The 25,631-nt window shown below is 48.5% G+C and overlaps 1 protein-coding gene and 1 long non-coding RNA gene across 2 annotated transcripts; one reads left to right on the top strand and one right to left on the bottom strand.

The window, feature by feature from the left end:
• Window positions 1–1,493: 1,493 nt before the first annotated feature.
• On the bottom strand, window positions 1,494–4,264 carry LOC135824257 (uncharacterized). The gene is made up of 3 exons (XM_065336987.1): window positions 3,803–4,264; window positions 2,021–3,265; window positions 1,494–1,859 (listed from the first exon to the last, which is right to left on the bottom strand). Exons 1-3 carry the CDS (start codon window positions 4,262–4,264, stop codon window positions 1,494–1,496), a joined length of 2,073 nt encoding a protein of 690 aa, XP_065193059.1.
• A 1,899-nt stretch (window positions 4,265–6,163) lies between these two features.
• Window positions 6,164–25,324, top strand: LOC135824718 (uncharacterized). The gene is made up of 5 exons (XR_010554928.1): window positions 6,164–6,227; window positions 6,308–6,429; window positions 14,693–14,777; window positions 17,211–17,477; window positions 25,163–25,324. It is a non-coding gene; the product is annotated as an uncharacterized LOC135824718 (long non-coding RNA).
• The last annotated feature ends 307 nt before the right edge of the window (window positions 25,325–25,631 follow it).

The raw sequence follows: 25,631 nt of genomic DNA, 5'->3' as shown, positions 1-25,631 counted from the left end.
CTACATTTTTACTGCATAAACAACCAGTTTTCGAAGCTTTTTTTTTTTTCTTTCTTTCTTTCGTTCCTACACCATAACACGCATGCTCGGCCAGTCCTTCCTCGGCCTTGTTTGAACGCGTCAATGGCCAAGATAAAGCCCATGGGCACTCCCCGGTGCATAAGTAAATGGGATGGGCGGGAGGGACTACAGTGTTACATTTCGCTTCATCTCTTCATGCAATTATGATTATACATCAGAACAGAGTTCCTTGTATAATCGTCAATTGCACTTCAGAGGCTCCGCTCCATGTAACACTGTAGATTTCAACGCTCAAATCAGAGGTGAAGCGAACACCACAAGACCGGAGAGAGGGACCAACGCAGGCCATGAAAACCCCCAACCTGGCATGCAGCACACCATGCACACCACCAAATCAGTAAGGAACAGGGTAAACCGGTGCCACGGAAACTTGCCGCAGAAAGTGACAAAAGGCCTGTCCAGAATAAGGACACAGGCGTAATGGCAAAAGGAAGAATAAAATTTGAGGAAAGCCGTGTACTATACATATGCACAGATAGAACGGCATTGAGAAAGCCAGGCACAGACAGCAATCGGATTGCTGAGGTAGACACAAAGTCACAGACTCAGAACCTGGCCAGGCCAACATTGGTAGCGCTACGGCGCAAGCACGGAGCGGCAGAACTGCTGATGTGCCGATGGGGAAGAGCCGCTGGTCTCACCCTCCCACGGCTTGAAATAGAAGCGCTGGAACACGGATGCGCAACTCCAGTCAGCACATTTCATGATGTCCACTGTCGACATAACTTTACGCTTCGCAGCAGACGTAGAAGCGGCACGAGTGGAATGGGCACCAAACAATGATGTATCCACACCAGCCTTGGACATAACCTGCTTGATCCAACGAGCAATCGTTGCAGAGGTGACAGGGTGGTGCGGACGCTTCGTGCTGAGGAACAGATGTGCAGAAGATGCCTGCCGCAGGTCGGCGGTCCGACGCAAGTACTCCCTGAAGCACTCCACAACACAGAGTGCAGGAGTCACAGGAAAGGCAGCAAAGGTGACAGGTCGGGCTGGTTCCGAACCAGGGCGATGCTGCTTAGGGGGTGTGAGATAGTCAAACGCCACGCCCTCGGCAGAGAAACGATGAGAGTTGAGGCTTAGCCGGTGGAGGTCCGAAGAGCGCCGAGCAGCAGTCAAGGCCATCAGAATGGCCAACTTGCCAGACAAGACAGGGAGAGACAGGTCCGTGTTTGCAGGCAGTTTAGAGAGCCAAGAAGTGACAATACCCACATCCCAAGTATGTGAGTACCGCGGCTGCGGCGGACGCTCTAGGCAGATACCACGGAGCAAACGCACCACCAACGGGTGCTGGCCAATGGGTGCACCATCCAGCTCAGGCAGGGTAGCAGCCATCGCTGACCGATAGACATTCAGGGTACTGTAGCTGCGGCCGTCCTCAAAGGAATCGGCCAGGAACTGGAGCACCATAGCTAAAGATGGGCGAACGGGATCCACTGACCGTTGACTGCACCAGCCCAGCCACTGCTCCCATGCCGATGCGTAAGCGGCATTGGTTGATGACCGCCAAGAGGAGGAGAGGAGTCGCACGACCTGTGGAGAAAGTCCTGCTGCATTGAAGCGCTGCTGGAGATAGGCCATGCGGCGAGGCGCAGGTGGCGGGATAGTACCAGTGGGTGTGGATGGCCCGAGGGTGAGAGTAGCAGGCGAATGTGGGCAGAAGCATGGGGAAATCGACCAACACCTGCAGCAAAGTCGCGTACCATGGCTGCGTATCCCATACTGGTGCGACCAGTATCATCCGGCAAGTATGGAGTGAGGCCACACGATGAAGCACCCTGTCCAGTAGGCAGAATGGTGGGAAGGCATACACCGCGTCCTGATGAGGGAGACTCCAATTCTGAGAGAACGCATCTAGAGCGAGAGCCCCCGGATCCGGCCTCCAAGCATAGAAGGCGGGAAGTTGCGTGTTCAGTCGAGATGCGAACAGATCTAGCACCAAGGTCCAAGGAGCTGCCCTCTGAATCCTGCGAAACAGAGCAGGGTCAAGGCGCCAGTCGCCGGACTCGGAGAGGGAGCCCCGAGAAGGATGGTCCGCTGGGTTCTCCTCGCTCGGCACATATTCCGCCTGGAGGCGGATATCGTGTTGGACCGCCCATCTCCAGAGGTCGCAAGCGATCTGGGACAGGAGACGGGAATGCGTGCCGCCTAAGCGGTTGATGTAGCTGACGGCTGTCGTGTTGTCGATCAACAACTTGATGTGCAGAGGACGGTACGAGGCCCGGTGATGAAAGGCTTTCACCGCGAATGAGGCAGCGATCAATTCCAGAGCATTGGCGTGGAGATTGGCCTCGGTTGGGGACCATTGACCCCCAGTACTCGTTGTGCCGCACACCGCTCCCCAGCCGAGCAGGGACGCATCGGAGAATATGGTGAGCTGAGCGGGAGGTTTGAGAATCGAGCGACCGTTCCAAGTTTCTAGATCTGCTGCCCACCACGTCAGCTCCGTCCTGGCTTCCGGCGTCAGGCGTACCGTGGCAAGGTAGCTCTGATGGCGACGAAGGGCTGCAGTCTTCAACTGCTGAAGGTGGCGGAATTGCAGTGGAGCCAGAAACATGCCTGGGGAGCACGCAACCATCCTGCCCAGGAGTGAGGCCAATGCGCGGATGGACAGGTAGGGCTGGGACAGGGCTCGGTTGCACTCCTGCTGGAGTTTCCGCGCCTTGTCGATCGGCACAGACATCGTCATGGCCACAGAGTTCGACTGAAATCCTAGGAACTCGAGCTGTTGCGTAGGCTCGGGAATGGACTTCTTCCGATTGATTACGAAACCCAGAGATTCTAGGAGTTGAATGGCCTGCTGTGTCTGCAGCACGGCGGCCGGCCGTGACTCGGCAATCAGGAGAAGGTCGTCGAGATACAGGATGAGATGAATGCCCTGACGACGAAGAACACTGATCGGGACCTTCATCAGCTTCGCGAATACCCGGGGGGCGCTGGACAGGCCGAACGGTAGGCACTGAAACTCGTAGAGTTGGCCCTCCCAACTGAAGCGCAGGAGCCGGCGGTGCTGGGGATGGATCGGCTCGGTGAAGTACGCGTCCTTGAGGTCTAGCTTTGTGAGCCAATTGCCCTCTCGGACGGATAGGGGAACGAGGTGGAGACCCTCCATCTGGAAGTGCTCGTACCGCACGTGCTCGTTCAGGTGGCGGAGGTCGATGACTGGACGTTCGGCGGTGGTACCCTACGGTGAATAACCGGCTCACGAACTGGCCGAGAGATGGGCTCACCGGTCGAATTGCACCCTTGGATAGGAGATCCTCTATCTCCTGGTGGACGGTGGCGCATTTTTCGGGAGGGAACCACATCTCTGTCGGAGTGGACCGCTGGCAAGGAACGGTGTGGAGGTCTAAGCAGTACCCTGAGACGGTCTTCAACACCCACACATCCTGCGTTAGGTCTCGCCAGGCTGCCGCAAAATGCTCCAATCGGCCCGCTACCTGGGGGGTAGGGGCTTCCGTGAGGCAGCCAGGCACGGGGGAGGTCGTCAACGACCTCAAGGGCGCCCGCGAAAGGGCTGGCCCCGGCCGTTTTTTGCTGGCTGGCGGAAATGCTCCTCAGGCCGGCGGGTGACATGACCCCGTCCTGCCCTGTCGTAAGGGCGGAACCGCCCTGGATCTGACCGGTACACGGTGCGACCAGAAAAACGGTCAGGACGGGCAGGCTGCGACCGGTCCTGTGCGGTCCCCGGGCGCCGCCCAGAAGGCCGTGGCTGGAATACGTCCATTTCCTGGCACTTCCGTTTATACTCCCGGGAAAATCCATCACCGAAGAGGAGATCACCGGAAGGACGCAAGCCCTGCAGCAGGCTCTTCGGGCATCTCTTTGGCAGCGCTGCCATGAGGCGCTGACGGCGTGTCTCCGACAATACATTTGAGGCGTCGCCCGTCATGACGATCGCCATCTGGACCAGCTCGGTCAGTTCGTGGACCGGCCGGCCCTGCTCAATAGCAGCCCAGAGCGCGGCCAGGGGACGGAAAACGTCCGTAACCTTTTGTTGGATGTTGGCCAGCATTCTATCCGCTCTCTTGGCATTGGCCAGGCCCTGGACATCTGACAAGAACGGGTCCACGCGTGGACATCGCGTTTCCTCCACGTCCGGTCGGGGACACAGTTTCCGCACCCGTTGACGCTCAGCGAAGGACAGGGAACCACGGCAGTGCTCCCGTAGGTACGAGGCCATGTGCGAGGGGGGAGACCATACAGAGTCGTCCACTAACCCCTTAGGATCGAAGCCCGCGCCGCTACCGCGGCGATGCTCGTGGGCAGCCGAGTCGTCGGATGACGGACATGTGCCACTAGGACTGTCGGAGTCACTATCGTCAGATTCTGACGTACCAGAGCTAGAACTAGTGCCAGAACTATCTCGGTGCCTGGTGAAACGGTGCGACTCGCGGCGTCTGGGTGACCCATGTCGTCCGAGGGCACTCAGGCGGGACTCGTGCGTAGCACCCAAGCGTGACACTGACCGACATCTGTCCGCAGATTGAGATCTAGATCTAGATCTACGTGTACGTGTAGCACCAGCCGGTCTATGGCGAGTACGTGTACGTCGTTCACATGAAGCAGAACGATAACGAAAGGGAGATCGTGAGTGGGGTGGAGATCTGTCCCGTGAGCATGATCTAGATCTAGCTGTACGTAAATCACGTGACCCAGATACGTCAGTGACGTCACCCCTAATACATGTATGGCCCCGGCCGCCATTGCTGGAATGGCGGTCCGTGGAAAAACCGAGGCTTGCCGAACGACGTTCGGCCAGTGAGACAAAACGAAAAGGCTCCCCGCCATCTACCCGAGAGTCATCCTGGTTCCCTTCCCTTTTGGAAGAGTTCCGAGCCTCCTCCATTTCTTGACCGCCAGAGGCTGCGGTGGTGCCACGACCAGTTTCTAATCCGCCCGTGGGTGCGGAATTTGAGGAAATTTGTATGCCGTTCCCCGAAACGGTGCCTCCTATTTGTTTTCCGCGGGAGTGGGCGGATGCCGCGATGGCAGATTGTACCTCTGGCTGCGCCAGGGTATGCAGCAAATCCAAAACAGCGTCCATCGTGGAGATATTTTGGAAAAACTCGAATAGGCATGCAATGCAAACAACTACGCAGAAAATGCAGTAAAAACAAGGCCGAGGAAGGACTGGCCGAGCATGCGTGTTATGGTGTAGGAACGAAAGAAAAAAATAATAATAATAAGCTTTGAAAACTGGTTGTTTATGCAGTAAAAATGTAGGGCCACTACAGTGTTACATGGAGCGGAGCCTCTGATGTGCAATTTCGCTCTATCCGATCGAGTAAGGCTTCCAGAAAGGCTCCCAGGTGCGCGGCCTGCGGTGCCATAATATACCTCGCCTCGTGGGTACGTCTCTTTTTTTGCGCTTGCCACGTGCTTATAATTATGCGGCCCGCCTTACCTGGTACATTCTACATGGTGGGCTCTCGCACCTTATTTCCCATATAAGCATGGTGGTGTCTGTCATTGTGGACCGGGCGGCATCCGGGGACTTCGCCTCTTCCATACTAATACGTGGTGTGTTTGCTCCACCACACCGGCTGTTCTATCTTGCGTACTCGGTTAGTACTGTACCTTGGCTGAGGCTTAGTACGCGTGCTGGAGTCCTTTCGTGCCATGAAAGGAACTGCTTCCTAATACTGTACTGTATAGAGAACACAAAATAATAGAAACCTGACAGGATCGGTTTTCTAAATTAGGCGCCATGAGCCCTGCTTGTATACGTAGTAACAAGAGTACATAACCCCCCCCCCCCCCCCTGGGGTTATGTACTCTTGGTAGTAAACATGGGGTGGTCTCGCCCGCGCATAAGGGCGCACTCGTACTGCGGCCTGGGCTTTCCCGTATACGGCTGCCCGCCATTGCAGGCCAGACACCCTATTGTTGCGCGCCTAGCCAAGCGCGTGGCTTTTGCCTGCTGCTCGGTTGTCAGCGATAAGTACGGTTTGCCGTACGCTTCAAACCAGGGAGTATTGTACTACTCCCTGCTTAGCGCTTCAAGCCAGGGAGTAGTACACGGTATTGTACTACTCCCTGCTTCAAACCAGTACAGTCTTCTTCTTCCTGGTGACAGTGAATTTTGAATCGCGGTGTGAGGAAGATTTTAGCTTGCCTTTGGCCCTCTGTTCTCGTGTTGAGGGGTAAGGACTTGGACCAAAATCTGAGCGCTTTGGTAGATTGACAACTGAAGAGGTGCTTTTCTTTGCTCCGCGCACTTCAGTTCAACATTCGAACACGCGGAGAGCTGTTTTTCCCAAGCTGGGCCAAGCCCTTCCAACTTCTGCCAAAGCGCTCTCGCCAGCCGGAGATCACACAAGAATCATGCTAAGTGTGCCTGGCAAGGTAAGAGAGTGCACATCTTTGGACACCCGCGTAGTTAGGTAGGGGGTCGGTTAGCAATCTGGGGTTTCGAAGGGCCACACTGGATAATTGTTGTTGCTTTTTTATTTGAATTCGCAAAACCAAACGGGCAATAAGCCCAATTACAGGTCTACTCTCCATATAACGTAATCTCTGGGACCACGCAAAAATTATGTTATATCGAGAGTTATGTTATGTAGAAAACCGTGTGTAAAATACAAGATGTACCTCAAAATGAAGGCTTTTACAAGGTGGGTTTAACCGTGCAAACATATACACACTGTACCACCATCGACATCAGATACTATCAATGCCGCAGAATTTATGCACAATAGGACTACACTGGCTAGCTACGGCTACAGCTTGATCGTACCGCACACGTGAATCTACGTTATATCGAGAGTGCGCACGTCGTGGACCGCGCCACAGGGTGCGTTATGCCGAGGTTTACGTTATGTAGGACTAAACTGGTCTAAACCGCCTAGCAACAGCTACCGCTTGATCGTACCGTGCACGTGAATTTATGTTGTATCGAGAGTGCGCACACCGGGGACCGCGCCGTAGCGTGTGTTATGTCGAGGTTTATGTTATGTAGGATTATGTTGTGTAGAACAAAATTTGTATGGGAGTGATGCTGTTTCGGCGCGGGATTTGATTTTTTTACTTACTAGCGAGGTTTATGTACAAGTGAGAGTTGTTATATCGAGAGCAGACCTGTACATGGAAGCGAATAAAAGAATGCTGAGAATGAGGCATTTTGGTGCATATTATTTCAAGTGGAAATACTGATCCGGAAGGTACTGCAAATAGGTACTGTACAATGAAAATCTGAAAAGACCATGATATTGAAATCGAACAAATCGGTCGAATGCCATAGTGTGCATGTTCGGCTCCCCGTTGTGGGCCATTTGACTTGCAGATCATGTGTGTCGGCTTGTCAACATTACATTTTTGTATTGTGCTCGGAAGTATGATAGCTTTGCGCCTCGTCATAATTTACTTTCTCTTCCTCTGTTCCGTCAAACTCTTGGCAAACACTTGCAACAATATGCTTTTCGTACTGGGGGAATCCCCCTATAACTAATTCTTATGATTTTGCACTCATTACCACAATACTGTTATACTTCCCAATCCGTTGCTCCCAAAAATGGCCACTTTGTCCGGTTTACCCTATCCTTGGCCATGTACATACAATTATCCCTTCACTGTGCATAGTTCGAAACTCCCCCCCCCCCCCCCCCCCCGCACACAATGGTTGCCTCTTTGCTTTGTCATACCACAACCATTCAATGCGGTGAACCTCTCGATAGGCGATTTGCCTTCGGGTCTTCCTAATAAAGTTATTATTATTATTATTAGGCCAAGTAAAATAATTGATTGTTTATCGTCCGCGCCCGCCCCAAATTTTCACCCTCCCTGCCGAACTATTTTATTTTTTAATACTGGTAAATGTACTGTATGTACTGCGGTTGAGATTTTCGAAGGTCAAGTCCACAGACTGAACCGTAACTTAGTTGCTATGGACTTGAAAATTGAAACTGATCATAAGCTGCCTGGTTTTCTTCTTTTTTCTACGTAACGTTGGTTGTTCCACTTTCCATTATCCTCTGGGGTTGCGAACACCTGCCCTACAGCCATAAAAGCATAATAAAAAATAAAATTAAAAACCTCCCGTCCGCCCCGATTTCTCGAGAAAATCTGACGATAAACAATCAATATATTTTACATGGCCTTAATTCCCGAAACAATTGATTGTTCCCAAAAGACTCACGAGATATTTCCGTCTGAAACAAGCCACTGGACCAGTCGACTACCTCAGCTGACCAGCCACGTATTTTTGTTCACTTCTGTTCCACAGTGCAAACGTTGTACAGTGCAGCCAAACATATGTGTTCCCGTTCGTCTGCCCATGTTGTGCAGTCTGTCATGATTATCTGAAGCAATTGACTGTGTTGCACATTGCTGCTCAATGAAATTCAGTCATGTCGCACAAGTTTGCGCCTCGCACAATTCACAGCCCAGTGTTTGCAGGTGTAGGGCTGTGCAACACCCCGTACATACTTGAAGGTTGCGACTGCATTCTATTGAGCAGTGCTGTAGTTGTCTTTACTCTTTAGTGCTATCGACTGGCTTTTCGCACAGTCTCTGTTGATGTCTAGATAAATGAAATCTAGCCTTCCCCTAGTGCTCTTATTGTTACACTACCCTGCTATCCAGCCGCTCTCCAACAACCTCTCTCTCTCTCTCTAGCATGCTCTACTCATTTTCAAACGCTATAAGCGTGTGTCTCACAATAAAATCAGTACCGTGACTGAACATTTCGAGATCAGAGAAAATTGTATGAGCAGAGGTTATCCCTTTGTGGACGGACTGTACGAGTTTCGATCTGATAAGTTTCGATGCTCAAGTTTCGATCTGATAAGATCAAAACTTGAGACGCGAAATTTTCTGGGCGCACCGCACGTTTTCGGCAATATTTTTACACAAATCGAAAGACGAAATTCATATCTTTCCAATGGTGCTAAATTCGCCGGGGTCCTTAGTCAAAATGTTGACCAAATCGGCGGCGCAAAAAACAAAATTGAGAGCTTATGCGAGCATGCAGAACTAAAATTGCAGTACGAGTACTGTCATGGCACGACACGGAAACGGCCTTCGCATGGATGCGGACGATGCCATCGGCATGATTCTGAACTGGAACTCTGATGAGGACAGTTCTGGCGACCCACTTGACGAGTCTGATGACGACGAGTTCGAAGTGGACAGTGATAGTGATGATGATATCCCAGAAAGTCAAGAAAACTATTTATCTGATGGCTTTGCTGATACTGCTAGTAGCGAGAGTGGCGGCGAGGAGGATGATGGTGGAGCTTATCGTATCTACTTTCCGAAAATGTATGGTGTTGTATTGGCTAATGTACACCGATTTCGAGTTAGTACTGATTTTCGCATGTCGCTTCTTTCCTGTACAAATTTGCCAGTCCATAAAGGGTTAAGTGAGTATAGGATTATTTGAGGTGATTTGTATTGGGTAGCAATGCCGTTGCGCTTTGGTTTGTGTAGTATGGCGTGCAAATAAAACCTTCATACAAACACACTCCTTGGCAATTTCCACCCCTTTCCAAACCATAGCTGGTTTCATCTCCTCTAGTAAAAGCATTTGAGCTTTGTTTTCCTCCCTGTTGCTTTCATTCCACCGTTTTCTTTGTACTTTTACCATGGCTGGTTATTGCCCTCATCTCTGGGGTTGCTCCCCACATTAGCAATGCGTGCACATGTTACGAGATTGAGTTTAATAATAATAATAATAATAATTTGCGATTTGTATTGTCAAGAGGAAAAGACCAAAAGGTTTACACGTAAACCGCATTTGTTCAACACTGGCGATTATATGGATGATATTGATGAGTCGTAACGTGCGACCGTTAGAATAACAATGACCACTGCAGCACGGAAATTCAACGATCTGACGTCAAGCTCCATTACATTTCAAATGCGCACTCTAACAGCCTTCCGACTTTGAATGTTCCATCATTGTGCTAACTGTTGCACGTTATGGCTTAACAATATCATGCTTCTAATTGCCAGTGTTGGACCATCACGGATAACTTGTAAACCTTTGGCCCTTTCTTCTTAATTCTGATCCTTGCCTCTCAATCCGAGTTTAGTGATTTGTATTGTATTTTATTACTTTACTTGGGCATTCCGAACAGACCGTTATGGTCTTCTAACAGGGTGCCCAAGGTGGTAGCCCCTATGGAACGTAGAAAAGAACTATTATTTGAAAAAAGGACCCAGGCAGAGTGGCAGACAACATTAGTAACATGTCTTGTCTACGCATGAATCTACACCAGAACCCACCACCAGTCAATTAGGACATGCCTAAGAAGTATTGAATGTCTCGTTCCCTTCATCTCAAAATAGTACAGTGAATGATGGAAATAAAACTAAGAGACTACAACTATAAAGATGAGAAATTCAGAGATTATTTATTTTTTTGGACTCAGATGGAGAACAAAGGTTTAATTAATTTTATACAAAGGAGAAAGACCAATTTATAGCATGAGCTGATTGTTTAGTAACTGGTGGTGTTAGTGGACAGTATAGCGTAACTTGTAGTTCCTTGATCAAGAGGAACTCCTTGTGTCGAGACCTCTCTTTCTACGACATAGACATCTGTACCCTTCAAGAAACCAAGTTAACTGCGGGGCTTGACGAGCAGCAAAACGGTTATCGAATTACTTGTTTGTCTGGAGAAAGTAACGTTTCTCCGGTCTCTTCCAGAATCAGCCACACAGTGGAGCCATGTTTTTGATTCCACAAGCGATGGCTACCTGCTCCTCACCGACCAGCCTCCATGACGGTGGTAAAGTCACCAAAAATGCGAAATTTGAACATATTGTGCATGCATGCAATAGAGAATTTGTGCTGAGTACGTCGAGTGGCCATTCCAAAAGTACAAAGCCATTGCGCAAGCTGTGACCCTGAAATCTTGTCCATTGGTAGCCAGGGCAACTCTGAGCTGGAAAGTGCAAGTGTTGTATGAGCCCTTTAGCCCCGTACACATTCCCGTATGCACACACTTCTGTACACATATACATGTCTACATCCCTGAACACATGCCCATGCATGCATTCCCCGCTGACCTTTGCCCTGCTGACCTTTTGCCTCCCTTTACTGCATGCACTGCTGACCCCTTTACCTGCTCGCCCTGTCTCACTAACTGCATGCACCCCTTTTTCCGCTCACCCTGTCTCATTAACTGTGTGCACCCATTTTCCCGCTCACCCTGTCTCGCTTAATGTATGCACCCATTTTCCCATTCACCCTATTCCCACTTACTGCATGCCCCCCCCCTTTTCCTCCATAGCTTTAGTTATACCCTGAAGGCTGCGCTTGCGCGGGGTGTGCTTCTCCCAGTCCTTTGTTGTAGGCCTAGTCCTTGGATCGATCTCTTTGTGCTATTCTCCTAGTCTAGTCCTTTGTGATATTCCAGTCTCTTTCCTCGAGATAGTAATTATAACCATTCTAAAAGCCCTACGCGTGTACTGAGAGTAGTAGTAACATGAGTACCGTATTTCCCCCTAAGTTAGTACGTACCAATTTTCGAACTTAGCAGCCACATGGGTGACTAACTTTCGGGGGTGGTACTATCTTTCGGGGAGTACTTTTTTATCGGGGATAAATGACACACAGTGGGAAGCCTGCGCAACTCTAGCGTCCGTGCATATGATGTATGTACTGTACGGTGTCTGTACATGTAGGACGGGTACGAACTTACTATCTTTCGGGGAACTGTCTTTCGGGGTGATAACCTCGGCAGTGGAAAGTGTATTTTTTATAGGGGGTACAAAGTCATTGGGGAGAACTAACTTACGGGGAAATACGGTAGTTGTAGTTAGTGGTCCATAATTGACTACATAAGCGATGGCATGCTGCACTCCCCGTATGCCCTTGACAGTACAATTTTAGGCATGGAGTAGTGATATACCAGTATCTTACTACTCCTTGCTACCAAATGCATGGGCGTCGTCATCTTCATCCCGCAGATCGAAAATGTACAGGTGTCGCGTGATTTCGCGCAATGTCAAGTTTCTCCGCGCGCCCTTTGTTCGGTGAGGAGTTGCAACCCCCGAACGTCTGCGACTGGACGAGATGAGCAGGTTTGAAACAGTACAGGATGTACACGATATTTGTCTGTAGGCACCTCGAATGTCCGGTCCCTGGTGGAAAGCTCAGTCCCAATTGAAACTGCAGCTATAAAGTGGGATTCACAGAAGCTTTTTTGCGATGCGACACGCGATGCGATGCGATCTGCGATGGATGCGTGCGATGCGAACTCGCGAAATACCATTCACAGAAGAAGTCAGCGATGCGACAAAGTTTTGCTGATTTGGGTAAGTCACCATGATATTCGCGCGGTTTGACACAACTTGTAAAAATGTATAGGCAACTCTTGCACCTTTGTACAACTTTGCTGTAGAAAAGGTCAAAATCGTACACCAAATCGCTTGTCGCATCGCATCGCATCGCAAAAGTTGAGCCAAGCTCAACTTCTGCGATGGCCTGCGATGGCCCAGTTGCGGCAGTTGCGTGGGGTGCGACATGGCTGCGATTTGGGGTTTTCCCAGTTTCGCGTCTGTCGCATCGCGTGTCGCATCGCAAAAAAGTTTCTGTGAATCCCGCTTAACTGGAAAAGTTGTGGAGGATAAGAAAATCGAACGGGTCGCCGCGGAACTTTCGCGTCTGGCTGTGGATATTGCATGTCTTCAGGAGACACATTGGTTTGGTTACAAGTGTACAGCTACGCGTGCCCTACCCGTAAGCCAACAGCCAGGAAGTTGCCACTGCGACCAGTGCGGCAGATGCAGATACTGATGTTGCTGATGTTGCTCGCCAGCAACATCAGCAAAGGCATCTTCTGACACACTTGAGTCACCAGTTACAAACAATATGTTCTGCGAGTGCTGCAGCTTCCACTGCAACCGCTCTGTGCTATCGTGCCAAGGCATGAAGTGTCACTAGTGCAGCCGTGGTTTGGCCAGAGCAACCAACACAGACCGTAGCTCCTTCTGCATCGTTTGCAATTGCAGTCGGCGTTTCAGTAGACCACAGGACCTATCCCGTCATCGCCCCTACTGTTTCAAACCTGCTCAACCCCCCATAGGGTTCGCATAGCCAGAATACCGTGTGTGTGTGTGTGTGTGTATGTTTGTGTGTGTGGGGGGGGGGGGGGGTGCGCGCGCTTGCGTGCGGTCGGCGGGTACACTTATGCCAGATAGTGTAGGATCTGTTGCGAACGGGCTCGGCTGCTTGAAGGTGTATTGTAGTACCTACCACCTTTGTTGGTTTCAGGGTTCATATACTGTCTATTTGAAGTACAGTCAACCTACCCTTATAACGATAACCCCTATAACGATATTTTTCTGCCAAACCAAATCACTCCATTGACTTGTGTATACAACGCCTTACCCTTATAACAATATTGCTGTAACGATATTACCCCTATAACGATATAAAATGGGCTGACCACTCGGCATTTTTCCATTTCATAACAATATCTAGCAAGGAATATGTAGAGGCCCCTATCCAGGTGGGGCAAGCGTCACTTGATAAGTCGCTGGGACATGACGAAATGCAATGAGGCACCAGTAATGCCTTGTTGTGTACACAATGTGCATAGAACATACATGCACTTAGGTTTTGATGCTATGAAGAGTGTAAAAAATGAAAAAAATCATGCATTATGACGTACATGTATGAAATGAACCAGTAACCTTATAACAATATTACCCTTATAACGATATTTCTTGGTCTGACGCAAATATCGTTATAGGGGTAGGTCGACTGTACCGTAAAGTCGCGGATAAAAGCCGGGTTTGCATACAAGCACATCGCGGATAGAAGCCTGAAAATCAAACGAGTCAATGCATATAAGCCTGTCGCGCGTAGAAGCCTGGCTTCTATGCAAGCCCGGATCGGGCAGGTCAAGAGTGCATGCGCTATGTACAGTGCATAGTAAAACTGCCGCCATACCGGCAGTCAGTGATAGATCTACGCGTGTCGCGCGTAGAAGCCTGGCTTTTATGCAAGCCCGGATCGGCTGATGTGCATACACACCTGGCAAAAATATCAGTGGTGCATATAACCATGGTTTGCATACAAGCCTGGTTTGCATTGAAGCCTGATGCAGAAAGTGGCGTATGTGCTTATAAGCCCGGCTTTTATCCGCGACTTTACGGTATACATAACTTTTAATCATGGACTGCTTCTGGCTAGATTAACTTTTGTGTAATCAATAGTACTAGAGAAGCTTATAATCAGATCCACTCTGATTTAGCCACCCACACTAGTGCCAAGTATTACCTTCACTGGGGGCAGGGGTAACTGCAGTTGGATTCCGGGACGGATACCCTGATGCCGCCAATCCTTTTTCTGCACCTTGTCCTCACCCACTTACTGAGGTGTTGCGTGGTTCAATGGCCAATTGAGTCATCTTTCCAAGATTCCTTTTGAGTCTCTCTTCCCTCTCCCGGGGAGACCCACGTGACCAGTTTTGGCAGTGAGCAACAAGTACAAGTGTGTGTGTGTGTGTGTGTGTGTGTGTGTGTGTGTGTGTGTGTGTGTGTGTGTGTGTGTGTGTGTGTGTGTATGGCCACGATAACGTAACATTTCTGTGGGTGGGTGTAGCCAGCTTTTATGCCAACATTTATTCATGTGTTTGACTGTTTGTATGTGATTTCAGATGAGGCTTCTCTCAACTATTTTCTTGGTGGTGATCCTAAACGTGTTGACTGGTGAAGTTTCTGCCAATAACCAGAGTACCGCAGGTCAGTTGCAGCAATAAACAGTTTCCTCTGGATACAGCGGCCCTACATACCAAATGTTTGATCATTGCTTTCATTCTTCATTTCTACATGACCAACAATTTACATGTTATGGCTAAGCGCAGCACTGGGGCAACAACTGCCATGCCATCATATAATATCATTCCGCCGTCTTTTTGAGTATAAATTAGAGGAAAGGCTGCAGGGTAATAGCGGGCGATCTGGAAAATACCGGACCAATGTTCCACCAAAAAGGAGCTTAGGATTGCATGCACAGGATAGGCTTTGAACGGGCGTCTCGAGATTTTGATCGATGTATGTACAGTATATGGTTCAGGCTGCAAAGCCAGACAGGCGCACACATGCTTCTTCAAGCAATTGCAGGTGTTGGAAGTTGTGTGTATTCGCACTCGTGACCCTGTGTTTTGTAAACAGAAAGAAAACGTCGTGTCACTCACACTTTTCAGTGGCGGGTTTAGGAGAGAGAGGGGGGGGGGGGGGGGGGTGCCCCCTCAAACATTTCGACCTGGTTTGAAAAAAACGCCAGACAGCTGCATGCACGGGCGGTCGACTCTACGCGGTGGGAAGCACTCTTGCGAATCTGTACACTACGGTGTTGTCTACGGTAGGTGCGTCAGGCGAAATAGCACGTCATAGTACATTTGAGATCAGCGGGAAGAAGATGACGACGTCCACTAATTTAGTATCTGTGCACACGAATCTGCTGTGTGTGTGACTCTGTGTGTCAGCTATGATATCATCTTCTGTGGTTTCATGCCTAGCATGTACGTCTGAACCATCCTGCAAAGTTTGAATGACGTAGGTTGAGCGATCGCTCCGCGAAACATACTTTTTGAAATTCTCTTCATAGTATATCTTCCACCATTGAAATTTCGAATTTCTTCAAAAAAAGTGCTGAGAGGGGTGGCTTGCAACCTCGATATGGCTTGTTCCAGGCATGCTTTGGAGCATCTTCTGTTGAAGTAGTGGCGGGGATCTGCGCTGCAACTGCTACAACAAAAAATGATTCGATCTGAGAAAGGGTGAGACCGCGAATCTCGGTTGAATATTGAGTATTTCAAGCCTTTTCACGACGAAGATGGAGTTCTTTATGGAGACGGACGTCGCGGCAAAGGACATGGTGTCCGACTTCTGGCGTCTGGTGAAGCCAGGGATCATTTGTCCAGTCAGGTCGGCAGCCTAACCGTCGGTAAGCTTGTGTTTGGATCCCGTTCTGCTCGATGTGGTAGATCACAAACAATTTGATATCGCACAAATTGATCTCAGCATCGTGCGTACGGTGTTTTATATTCAGAAAATCCCGAAGTGTCTCTGTGTGGCCGTCCTATGCCACGAGAAACTCCAATCAGGCTCCTATGTCCTCTGCCTTCATGATTGAATGTCCACTTCGTTTGAACAACGAACACAACAATCGAGGACGGCTTTGCAATGAAAAATACAGCTATACTGGAGCTGAAAAAAAGAAGAAAAAAACGTGTTCAGGATGAGACTCGAGTACACGCATACTCTCCCAGCGCGTGAAACGCAAATTTTGTGAAAAATGCGTGTCGCCGACTGACCAGAAAATTTCGCCTGACGTGGCTGGGTGATGTCCTTGAGCCACAAGAATCTCATCACGCCACGGTCTTGTGTGTGGAGCGACATCTGTAAGAACGCTTTCTCGATGTCGCTTGCTATTCCGATTGGGAACGTTCTGAATCGCATGAGGATGCCAGCTAAATCTGGAAGCAAGAAGGACCGCGATGGAGGCAGTCATTCAGACTGCTTGCTGAACTACTGGACTTCGTTGATGCATCATAGACAACGCGTACCTTGGTTGTAGGTTTGTCGGGTCGGACAACACAATGGACAACACACGTCGGACAAGACTGGGCTGGTCCTGTACCACCATTTCTACAATACCATTGGTAGCTTGTTCTTTCATGGTGCTGTCATACTTCTCAAGCAACTCTGGTTGTTTGGAGAGTCGGCGTAGAAGGGACCGGAGGCGTCCGTACGCCAGGCCCCAGTCTTCCTGAAGATCTAGCTGTGTAGGGTCAGAGCGCCAAGGCCATGATACCACATACCTGCCGCCTTCGAACGTTACTGATTTCTGGAAGGCTTCGTGGGCTTTGTCATCATCGCTGAGTTCACTTTCGGGAGCAATTCCAATTCCTTCCAGGTTCCAGAATTGCTTCAGATCGAATTCTGCCTCAAGTTTGTTGCTTTCTGTAGCTACGACAAAAGTTGCTGTTTTCAGACCTGCTATCTTTGCAGCAATATGCGCCACACATAGCGCATTTTAGGATGTGGAAAACACTCTGTTCTTGCCATTGTCAACTTCAGCATTTCGAATTCAGGATCTAGCACGTGTGTGCGCATCTGTGTGTGTGTGTGTGTGTGTGTGTGTGCCTGTGTGTGTGCGTGTGACTCCAGAGCTGAGTGGGAATACCTTTTGCCCAGCATCATCGGCCATAACTAGTGTATCAATCCCTTCAAGCCTCTACTTGAATTACACTTCAGCAAAAGCACTGTGCAGCAGGAACAATGGCACAATTCTCTCTGAATCTTCGTTCCAAGCTGGCTGCTCCCCTCGCAATGTCTTTGCATGGAGAGGATTGCCAAATGCCGAGAACAAAGCATTAACCACCTATGGCAATTCACATGTCCTAGCAGCGCGTTTACGTGTTGTGTGTGAAATACGTGAGTCGATGTTCATTTTGTTTTAATTCCCGTATTCAGGTATAATAAGGAGATCATGTATGTACAAAACATGTATTGGTAATAACTTTGGCATACATCAATATTTTTCAACCAAACTGCCTGTATCGATACACTGGGTTAGTTGTCATCGATTTCCGACATCAAATGTCTATTATAAGCAGAATGACGTCATCAGTGCTTCTTTTTATGTTCAGATTTCAACCCAAAATGCGGAGAAAACAAAAAACAGTAAAACCACGATGCCTGGTGAATTGGATAGCCTTTGGGCCCTAGAGAAAGGATATTAGAGGATATTGTACATAGATTACAACATTTCGCTGGAAAACAGTATCGAATTGTTTCACCGAACGCACTGTACATTTTTAGTATACAAAGCTGTCATACCTCCTGGTCTGCTCAGACTCACCACCGCGATTTTTTGTTTTGTTTGTGTAGTATCGATAACCAGCACATTCCCGCTTGCTGGGATGTACAGCTAGCCAATGCAACAACTCTCATTTGCCAAAGGCATTCCCCACGCTCCGCATTTATGGAGGAAGCTGTCATCATGAGGAAAGAATGGAATGGGGGCACTTTACGTCCTGGTGGAGCATCAAGCAGCTTGGTTCTCTTATGGGGGGTGCTGAGGGTATCGACAGGAGATTTTGCTGGCATCCCAGGCATACATTAGCATGTGCAGCCTCTGGCTGCGGCGCAAGCATGTGTCAGAAAGGTCCAGGCTCAAGCTGCACAGCTCGCTTGTGCTGCCTGACCTCCTTTACAACTGTGAGACATGGAGAGTGCCCCAGGCAGTCTTTCAGCGACTTGACTGTTTTCACCGCCGACAGCTCAGAGACCTAAGAACTAGAAAATGAGCCGGAGTCAGAGCCTCCCCTTCCTCCAAAGACCCACATGCAGTTAACGGTCTAGTGTTGATGATAGCAGCTGCTTCACTTAGTACGGTGTCCAGGTGGGTCGGCCATAGACAGCGTCGGCCAATTGACTCCCTCAGCGCCCGCTTAACGACGCAAACTAGGCACTCGTATACTCCTCCCATCCATGGGGCATGTTCTACGATGAACGACCATTTGATGGCTTGGCCGGCTGCCTAGCTTTGGACATCGGCATCTTCTGTGGTGTCTGTCCAAGCTTGCCGTAAGGCTTGGTCGGCTACTGTGGGGCGTTGTCAGACCACATATGAGAAGGACATCCACGGTGCGCAATAAACCGACGGAGACATAGAATAAACTGATCGGCGGTCATATCACTCATTAGCTCCAGGTGAATGGCTCGAGTGACGAAGCAGGTGAATAATACAACCCATGCTTTCTTCACTGAGTATAATACTGTACTGAGTATCATACTGCACTGAGTATAACAGGGCATAGCTTAAGGATTTCATTTAGCTCGGACAAACGTCCTTCCGTTTTGAAATCTGTCCGGACGTGGCCGGACATGTTCGACAACACATTTTCAGGGTGTTTCTTCTTCTTTTTTTTTAGTAGTACTGAAGTATATTCACAATGACTCATTATGTGGACGTATCTCACACATTACTATGTACAATTCGCCAATTTATTTGTATTAGAAACTGAACTAATTTATTGACGAGAAATGTATGTACAAGAAAGCGTTGCAGTTGAGAATTTTGCGAACGCGATATGCTCCTTGACCTTCGAATTTGCGTCGTGCATTAGCGGCAGCACCATCGTCCATCTCGCACAGTGCCTTTGCAATTGGAGCGAATTCGAGGGCATTTCGAGCGGGACACTCTTGTCTGCAGAAAAGATTCATTGCTCGTTTATGCATCTCCGTTCCAGCATGATCCTTGAACGCTGATGTTCTCAGGTTCTTGGATCCGTTTATGGAAGCCTCGCTGAAGTTTTTACAACTGCGGACTCTGTCTACAAACTTGATGCACACGGAACACTTCAAACATTCTGCTAACAGCCGATCGTTCTTCTGCCGGTCATAAATCAGCCAGGCGGAAGAAGTCAGCTCTGCATCATTGTCCGAGATCCACTTATCGCAAGTAGCGGCCTTCACACCACGGACCTTTTTGCACGGCGGCAAGTCCTCTGAATCTCCCTTTCGCTTTCCAGAAATCGGACATTCTAAAAGACGATCTGCATTCTTGGTGAGTGAAATAGTGAAAAATAAAAAGATGACATCTTCCTCTCAACACTGTCAAGAGCGAACAGCTGCACTGCACTCTGCAGTTCAACCCATTGACTCAGGTGCGAAGTCGACACCATGTACCAAAGGTCGAAAGTGTGAATGACTGTAGCAACCACGTTGCTACAGGCGGATCAAGTATATATGTTGAAGTCTACGCCTGAGACTACGGTGTAGACGTGTAAGTTATACGATAATGCAAGTCGCAGTTGGCACGAAGCGGCCGAAGAAAGCCCAACTCTGCATAAAAAGTTCGAAAGGTCTCTGCTCTTTTTTTCCTTTTTTTGACCGGACACTATGTCCGGTGAAATTGAAAACGTCCGGTCAGTGGCCGAAAATGGCCGGAAAATGTCCGATGTCCGGCCGTTAATCTATGCCATGTATAATACTGCACTGAGTATAATACTGCACTGAGTATAATACTGTACTGAGTATAATACTGTACTGAGTATATTTCTTCATGCATTCTTCGCACCGAACTCGGATTTCACCAGCAATGGTCCGAAGTAGTCAACTCCGCAACTAGAGAATGCAACTGCTGGATTTACGTGCTCTGTTGGTAGGGGTGCCATCTGTGGGGTTGCAAAGGGTCCACCTTCGACTTTGCGACACACCCAGGCACGTGCGCAGGGGGTTCCCCTTTGCCCGGAAACTCCCCAAATGTTCCAAACGAGCAACGTTTTTGGGCATTTTTTGGTAGGGCGCATTATCGATCTGGCAAGAATGGCAAAACTTCAAAAGATCGTAACTCAGTCAAATCTCGCTCACATCCAACGTTCCAAATATCCAGGTCAAATAGAAAACTCTTAGCTGTCGGTTGAAACAATTTGCGAATCGCTGCGAGCAATGAATCGTGAGATAAATCATTCGTAAGTTGAGCCGCGATCTCGGCAATTTCAAAAGCGCACAGTGCGACTTGAGTATCGAGATTTTGAGATTTTCGTCGCACTGATTTGCTCAAATTTGCAGGGGCTTCACTAGTGATACTTTCAAGAGCACATAAGGCAAAAAAATCGAAACTCTGCGATCAAGAAAAACGAAATCGTTGGAGCAGGATGCGTTTGGGGCATTTTTCGCACCGTCGCTGCACTCTACCGCTATAGCCTATAGCGCTGGATATGTGCATGACTGTACTGTGTCCTGGCTATCATGGTCAAGCTCCTTCTCATCCGGGTACCTTTCCACTTCCAGGAAGCCCAAGATAATGAAGATTGAGTGAGTAGAATTGAAGTTATAATCCAAACAACACCAAAAAATGCATAATTTTGAAAATTTCCTAGGGCTCTTTAGAAAGGGTTAAAACTTAAAACTCATTGTTTGGATTCGGTTGGAAACCCCCCTAGAGGTGACCCTGCGTACGCGCCTGCACACCGCACATTGTGTAATCACGCTCTTCACAGTTCGTCTTTCACTGGGAATCCAATATATCTGACGTAGCCGTGCAAGAGTGTGCAATCGCCCACTGTGCATTTGCTCCACATGTGCTTGACGAATCACTAGGCTGGTAAGGGCATGTCTTGGGAGCAAGAGTGGAAACTTGGCGGCTTCAGACAAGGTGTTGGAGTTTTCTATTCTGGCATTGCATCTCAGCAAACCGGTGATGTCGACGAACAGTTGAAGCTGACGGATCAAATCATTCTTCTTGTTCTTCTTGATGTCACTGAACATAGGCTGACTGTTGGATATGCCCAATCCACATATCTCGAGCTGCTCTTCGCTCCTAAGAAGTTAGAACTGGCGACTCGTTTTGAGGTGTTCCTGCTTTCGAATTGTTGGCGAACCGGCGTACCCATCCAGTTGTGGAGATCAGCTTATGAAATGACGAGAAGCGGGTAGTGTCGATGTCAAATGGACCACTGGGTGTTGGAGTAGAGTGATCTATAGCAACGCAAGTAGAGGCTTCTTGAAACTGGGTTGCTGCACTTCCGGAGGACCCTCCTCAGGCAAAGGAAAAGAGTGATCTGTACAGGTGCGAAGCCAAGGTGGGCCATGCCACCAAAGATCTGTAGTGTTAGCTGTTGGTGGTTGACCACGCGACGGCATATCAGCAGGCATATCAGCAGGCATATCAGCAGGATTTAGTTCCCGGCTGGCAAGATGAGTGAACTGGACAGTCTCGGGTTCTCGCGGATTTCTGCAAGTCGCTTCTCCACAAATGCTGGTTGTGTCTTCTTGCTCTGGATCCAGCCAAGGACGCAAGAAGAATAGGAATGTAAACAAATTCGATGTACTGGCAGCTGACCTTTCAGGAACTTGATAACACGTGCACCTAGAAGAGCCGCTAGAAGCTCCAGTCGCGGAATTGTGATGGCCTTCAAAGGTGCCACTTGAGTCTTATTGAAGACAATGTCGGATGATGCTTCATTGTTCCCAATCTTGCGCAAATATGCAACAGCACCATAAGCTAGCTGAGAGGCGTCCCAGAATACATGGAGCTCGTAACGCTCTGTGTCCTCAGGGTGTAGACCTGCGGACCTGGGAAATGTGACAGATGATGCTTTGTCCACCTCTATAGCAATCTCACGCCACCTACGAGATAAGCTTCACTGAGGAGATCGTCCCAATCATACTGTTCACGCCAACTATCTTGCATGAGCGCTTTGGCAGAGACCGTCAACGGAGCATGGAATCCAAGTGGATCAAAAAACTGGGCAATCGCCTGAAGAAGCTCACGTTTGGTGCAGACTACAGTCCATTCAGAAAAAGATGATTTCCTAGTTCTTGGCCATAAACAGGTCAAATTTTGAGTTTTCGTCACAGTTTTTTGGCAATCCCCCAAGGAATGCTCTTCCAATTGTGTTTTTGAAGTCTATTTCTCCAAAAAAGCAAGGCATAACAGGAATAGGATTTCGGCCAGGTTTTGCCCCCAAAGCACTGAATTGGGTAAAACCATGAAAATCCAGGCCGTTCACTCCACTTGCATAACAGTACATCTGCGGTTCGAACCTCAGTTGAGGTGCCTTTTTTGGACCCTTTTTCAAGTTTCGAATCGCGCGGCACTGTACAGTGTACCACAAAATCTCCAAGCACGGGAGTTCTCCAGAGCCAGCGCTCGTCTTTTTCTGAATGGACTGTAGTCTCTCCGATGCGTGGGTACTGCTAATAGCGAGAGCAAGAGTCCATAAACAAGAGTGTGCAACGCGCAGCTACATGAAAATGACGTAATGTTGAAAACGAGTCGCAACAGACTATATCTATGTGGTGTTGCTCACTCTGGGGGTTAGTGACTCTCGGCAAGAGTGTCTAGTGCTGTGTCCCAGTTCATTACAAGACATTTGTGGGTGGACGAGGTCGGCTTATCATTTGCTGGTAGGGAGGCAACATATTCTGTGTCGTTGGATGCCCACTCCCTTAGATTCATTGTAGCAGACAAGAAGACTGACTTTGTGTAGGCATAGTAATCCTGCGCGTCGGTGGTGGTGCGTTTGCTGATCAGGATGTTGTCCACGTACGTATTGTCAACGATCTCGCTGGCCTGCTCATCGTTCGACTGGGATGACAAGTGATGTCTGATTGTCTCTGCCAGAAGAAAGGGACTGGAGATCACTCCGAAGCGCACTCTTGCGGATCTGTACACTACGATGTTGTCTATGCTAGGTGGCTGGGTGATTTCCTTGAGCCACAAGAATCTCATCACGTCATGGTCTTGTGTGTGGAGCGACATCTGTAAGAACGCTTTCTCGATGTCGCTTGCTATTCCGATTGGAACGTTCTGAATCGCATGAGGATGCCAGCTAAATCTGGAAGCAAGAAGGACCGCGATGGAGGCAGTCATTCAGACTGCTTGCTGAACTACTGGACTTCGCTGATGCGTCACAGACAACGCGTACCTTGGTTGTAGGTTTGTCCGGTCAGACAACACAATGGTGGGGCAGGTAATGCACTGGGCCACTGGGCTTGTCCTGTACCACCATTTCTACAATACCATTGGTAGCTTGTTCTTTGATGGTGCTGTCATACTTCTCAAGCAACTCTGGTTGTTTGGAGAGTCGGCGTAGAAGGGAACGGAGGCGTCCGTACGCCAGGCCCCAGTCTTCCTGAAGATCTAGCTGTGTAGGGTCAGAGCGCCAAGGCCATGATACAACATACCTGCCGCCTTCGAACGTTACTGATTTCTGGAAGGCTTCGTGGGCTTTTTCATCGTCACTAAGTTCACTTTCGGGAGTAATTTCAATTCCTTCCAGGTTCCAGAATTGCTTCAGATCGAATTCTGGCTCAAGTTTGCTGCTTTCTGTAGCTACGACAAGAGAAGTTGCTGTTTTCAGACCTGCTATCTTCGCAGCAATATGCGCCGAAAATAGCGCATTTTAGGATTTTGAAAACACTCTGTTCTTGCCATTGTCAACTTCAGCATTTCGAATTCAGGAGAGACACCAGTATTCTTATACACTAGCTTGCAAACTTGATAAATGCCCACGCGAACGATGTGGACTGGCAGGAACTCCAGAAAAAAACGATTCGCGCTGTGGGGCGGATTAGTGCGGAGTGCAATGAATTGTTTGGTGTGGAAGAGAGCTCCGACAAAGTCCGAGACCACCACGGCTTCAGAAACAAGGAGACATTGTTCAGGAAGGCTCGCACCAATAATCAAACACAAAAGACAAAAGCGATTCCGACCGTCTCACTAAGACGAGCAAGTCACACACGTTGCGATATGGGAAGCCACAATTTTAATGACACGGAGGAAGTAATAATAAAATCTTTATTAGGATGACCCAGAGGCTTGTCGCCTATCAAGGGGTTCACCAATTTGAAGGGTATTCAACCATGCACAATGCCTCTTATGTACATACACGTGTATGAACTAAGGTAAATGTTGTAAGAAGCCAATCTTCACTGATTGATTCTCAAGATAACGGAAACTTATCTAGAGGGCGAGCCTTTGAAGCTGAACCGCTAAGTAACACAAATATTGAATTAGCACTGTAAATCATATTATTTTAACGACCCGCAAAGTTAACGATTTTCTGATTTTCGAAGGTTAACGGTTTGAAAAGTTAACGATTTTCTCAGACAGCTGCAATAATACTAGGAATTCTCGTCACGGACATTCATTGTTGTCCAACACATGCACAGTATACCTCGATGTCAGGAGAATAAAGAAAATGAAGTTTATCCAGCCGCTTCGTCAAAACTCATCTGAGAGACTTCGGAGTTGTTTGGGCCAACTGCTGATCGTCTCTGCTACATGTATCATCTAGATCTTTCGATTGTTGAATTCCGTTGAGAATTGCCCGAGTTACGATCCGTTGAACACGCGCTGCATGCCATAATGTGAAATGATCGATTTCAATCGTGCGAGGCCCAAATGCATACCACTTTTGCTACCGAACTTTAAAATAACGACAAATCTTTGCTCGTTAACTCGTTAGATTTACTTGTTCGTTATATATTCATGATTTACAGTAATTTTTTTTGTTAAAGAATTCCCCTTTAGCAACGGTAAGCAGCAGCGCAATCATGTAAAATGTACCATTTCTTTTTTTTTTTTTACGTTATTCTGTGCACAGCTCTGCGCTGTAATGTACCTTATATTGCCAATGGTACTGCTGACAGAACAGTGGTGAAAGTCTCCCACAATGTTACATTTTCATGCCAAGAGGGTCAGGGGATTGTGGGTGATGCCACACCAAGTTGCTTGCTTAATGGAAGTCTCACTTCAGTGCCATACTGCGGTGGTAAGTGTTCAGCTGGATCTACAGTACTGACATTTTTTGTCAAACTCAAATTACTGATTAAAATTGTATCAATACTGTAAATGATCGATGTGGAGACAACACTTTTAAATGTCGCACTAATGTAGTTAGTGCGTGTTAGCATCCACTGATCACACTGCCATGTTTGCATTCGCCACGCACCGCTGTGGCAGTGCTTTGCGCACTGCACTTAAACAGCCAGCGCATGGATTTAGGCTCGCTTAGCCTGACGGTCGCGCAACTGGTTCCTTTCAACTTTTGTGCACTGCATTCACACTGCCAG

Source organism: Sycon ciliatum, chromosome 9, assembly GCF_964019385.1.
Source record: "Sycon ciliatum chromosome 9, ocSycCili1.1, whole genome shotgun sequence".
Classification (NCBI taxonomy): Eukaryota; Metazoa; Porifera; class Calcarea; order Leucosolenida; family Sycettidae; genus Sycon; species Sycon ciliatum.
The sequence above is the reverse complement of the archived record's forward strand: the minus strand, read 5'-3'. Positions and strand labels throughout refer to the sequence as shown.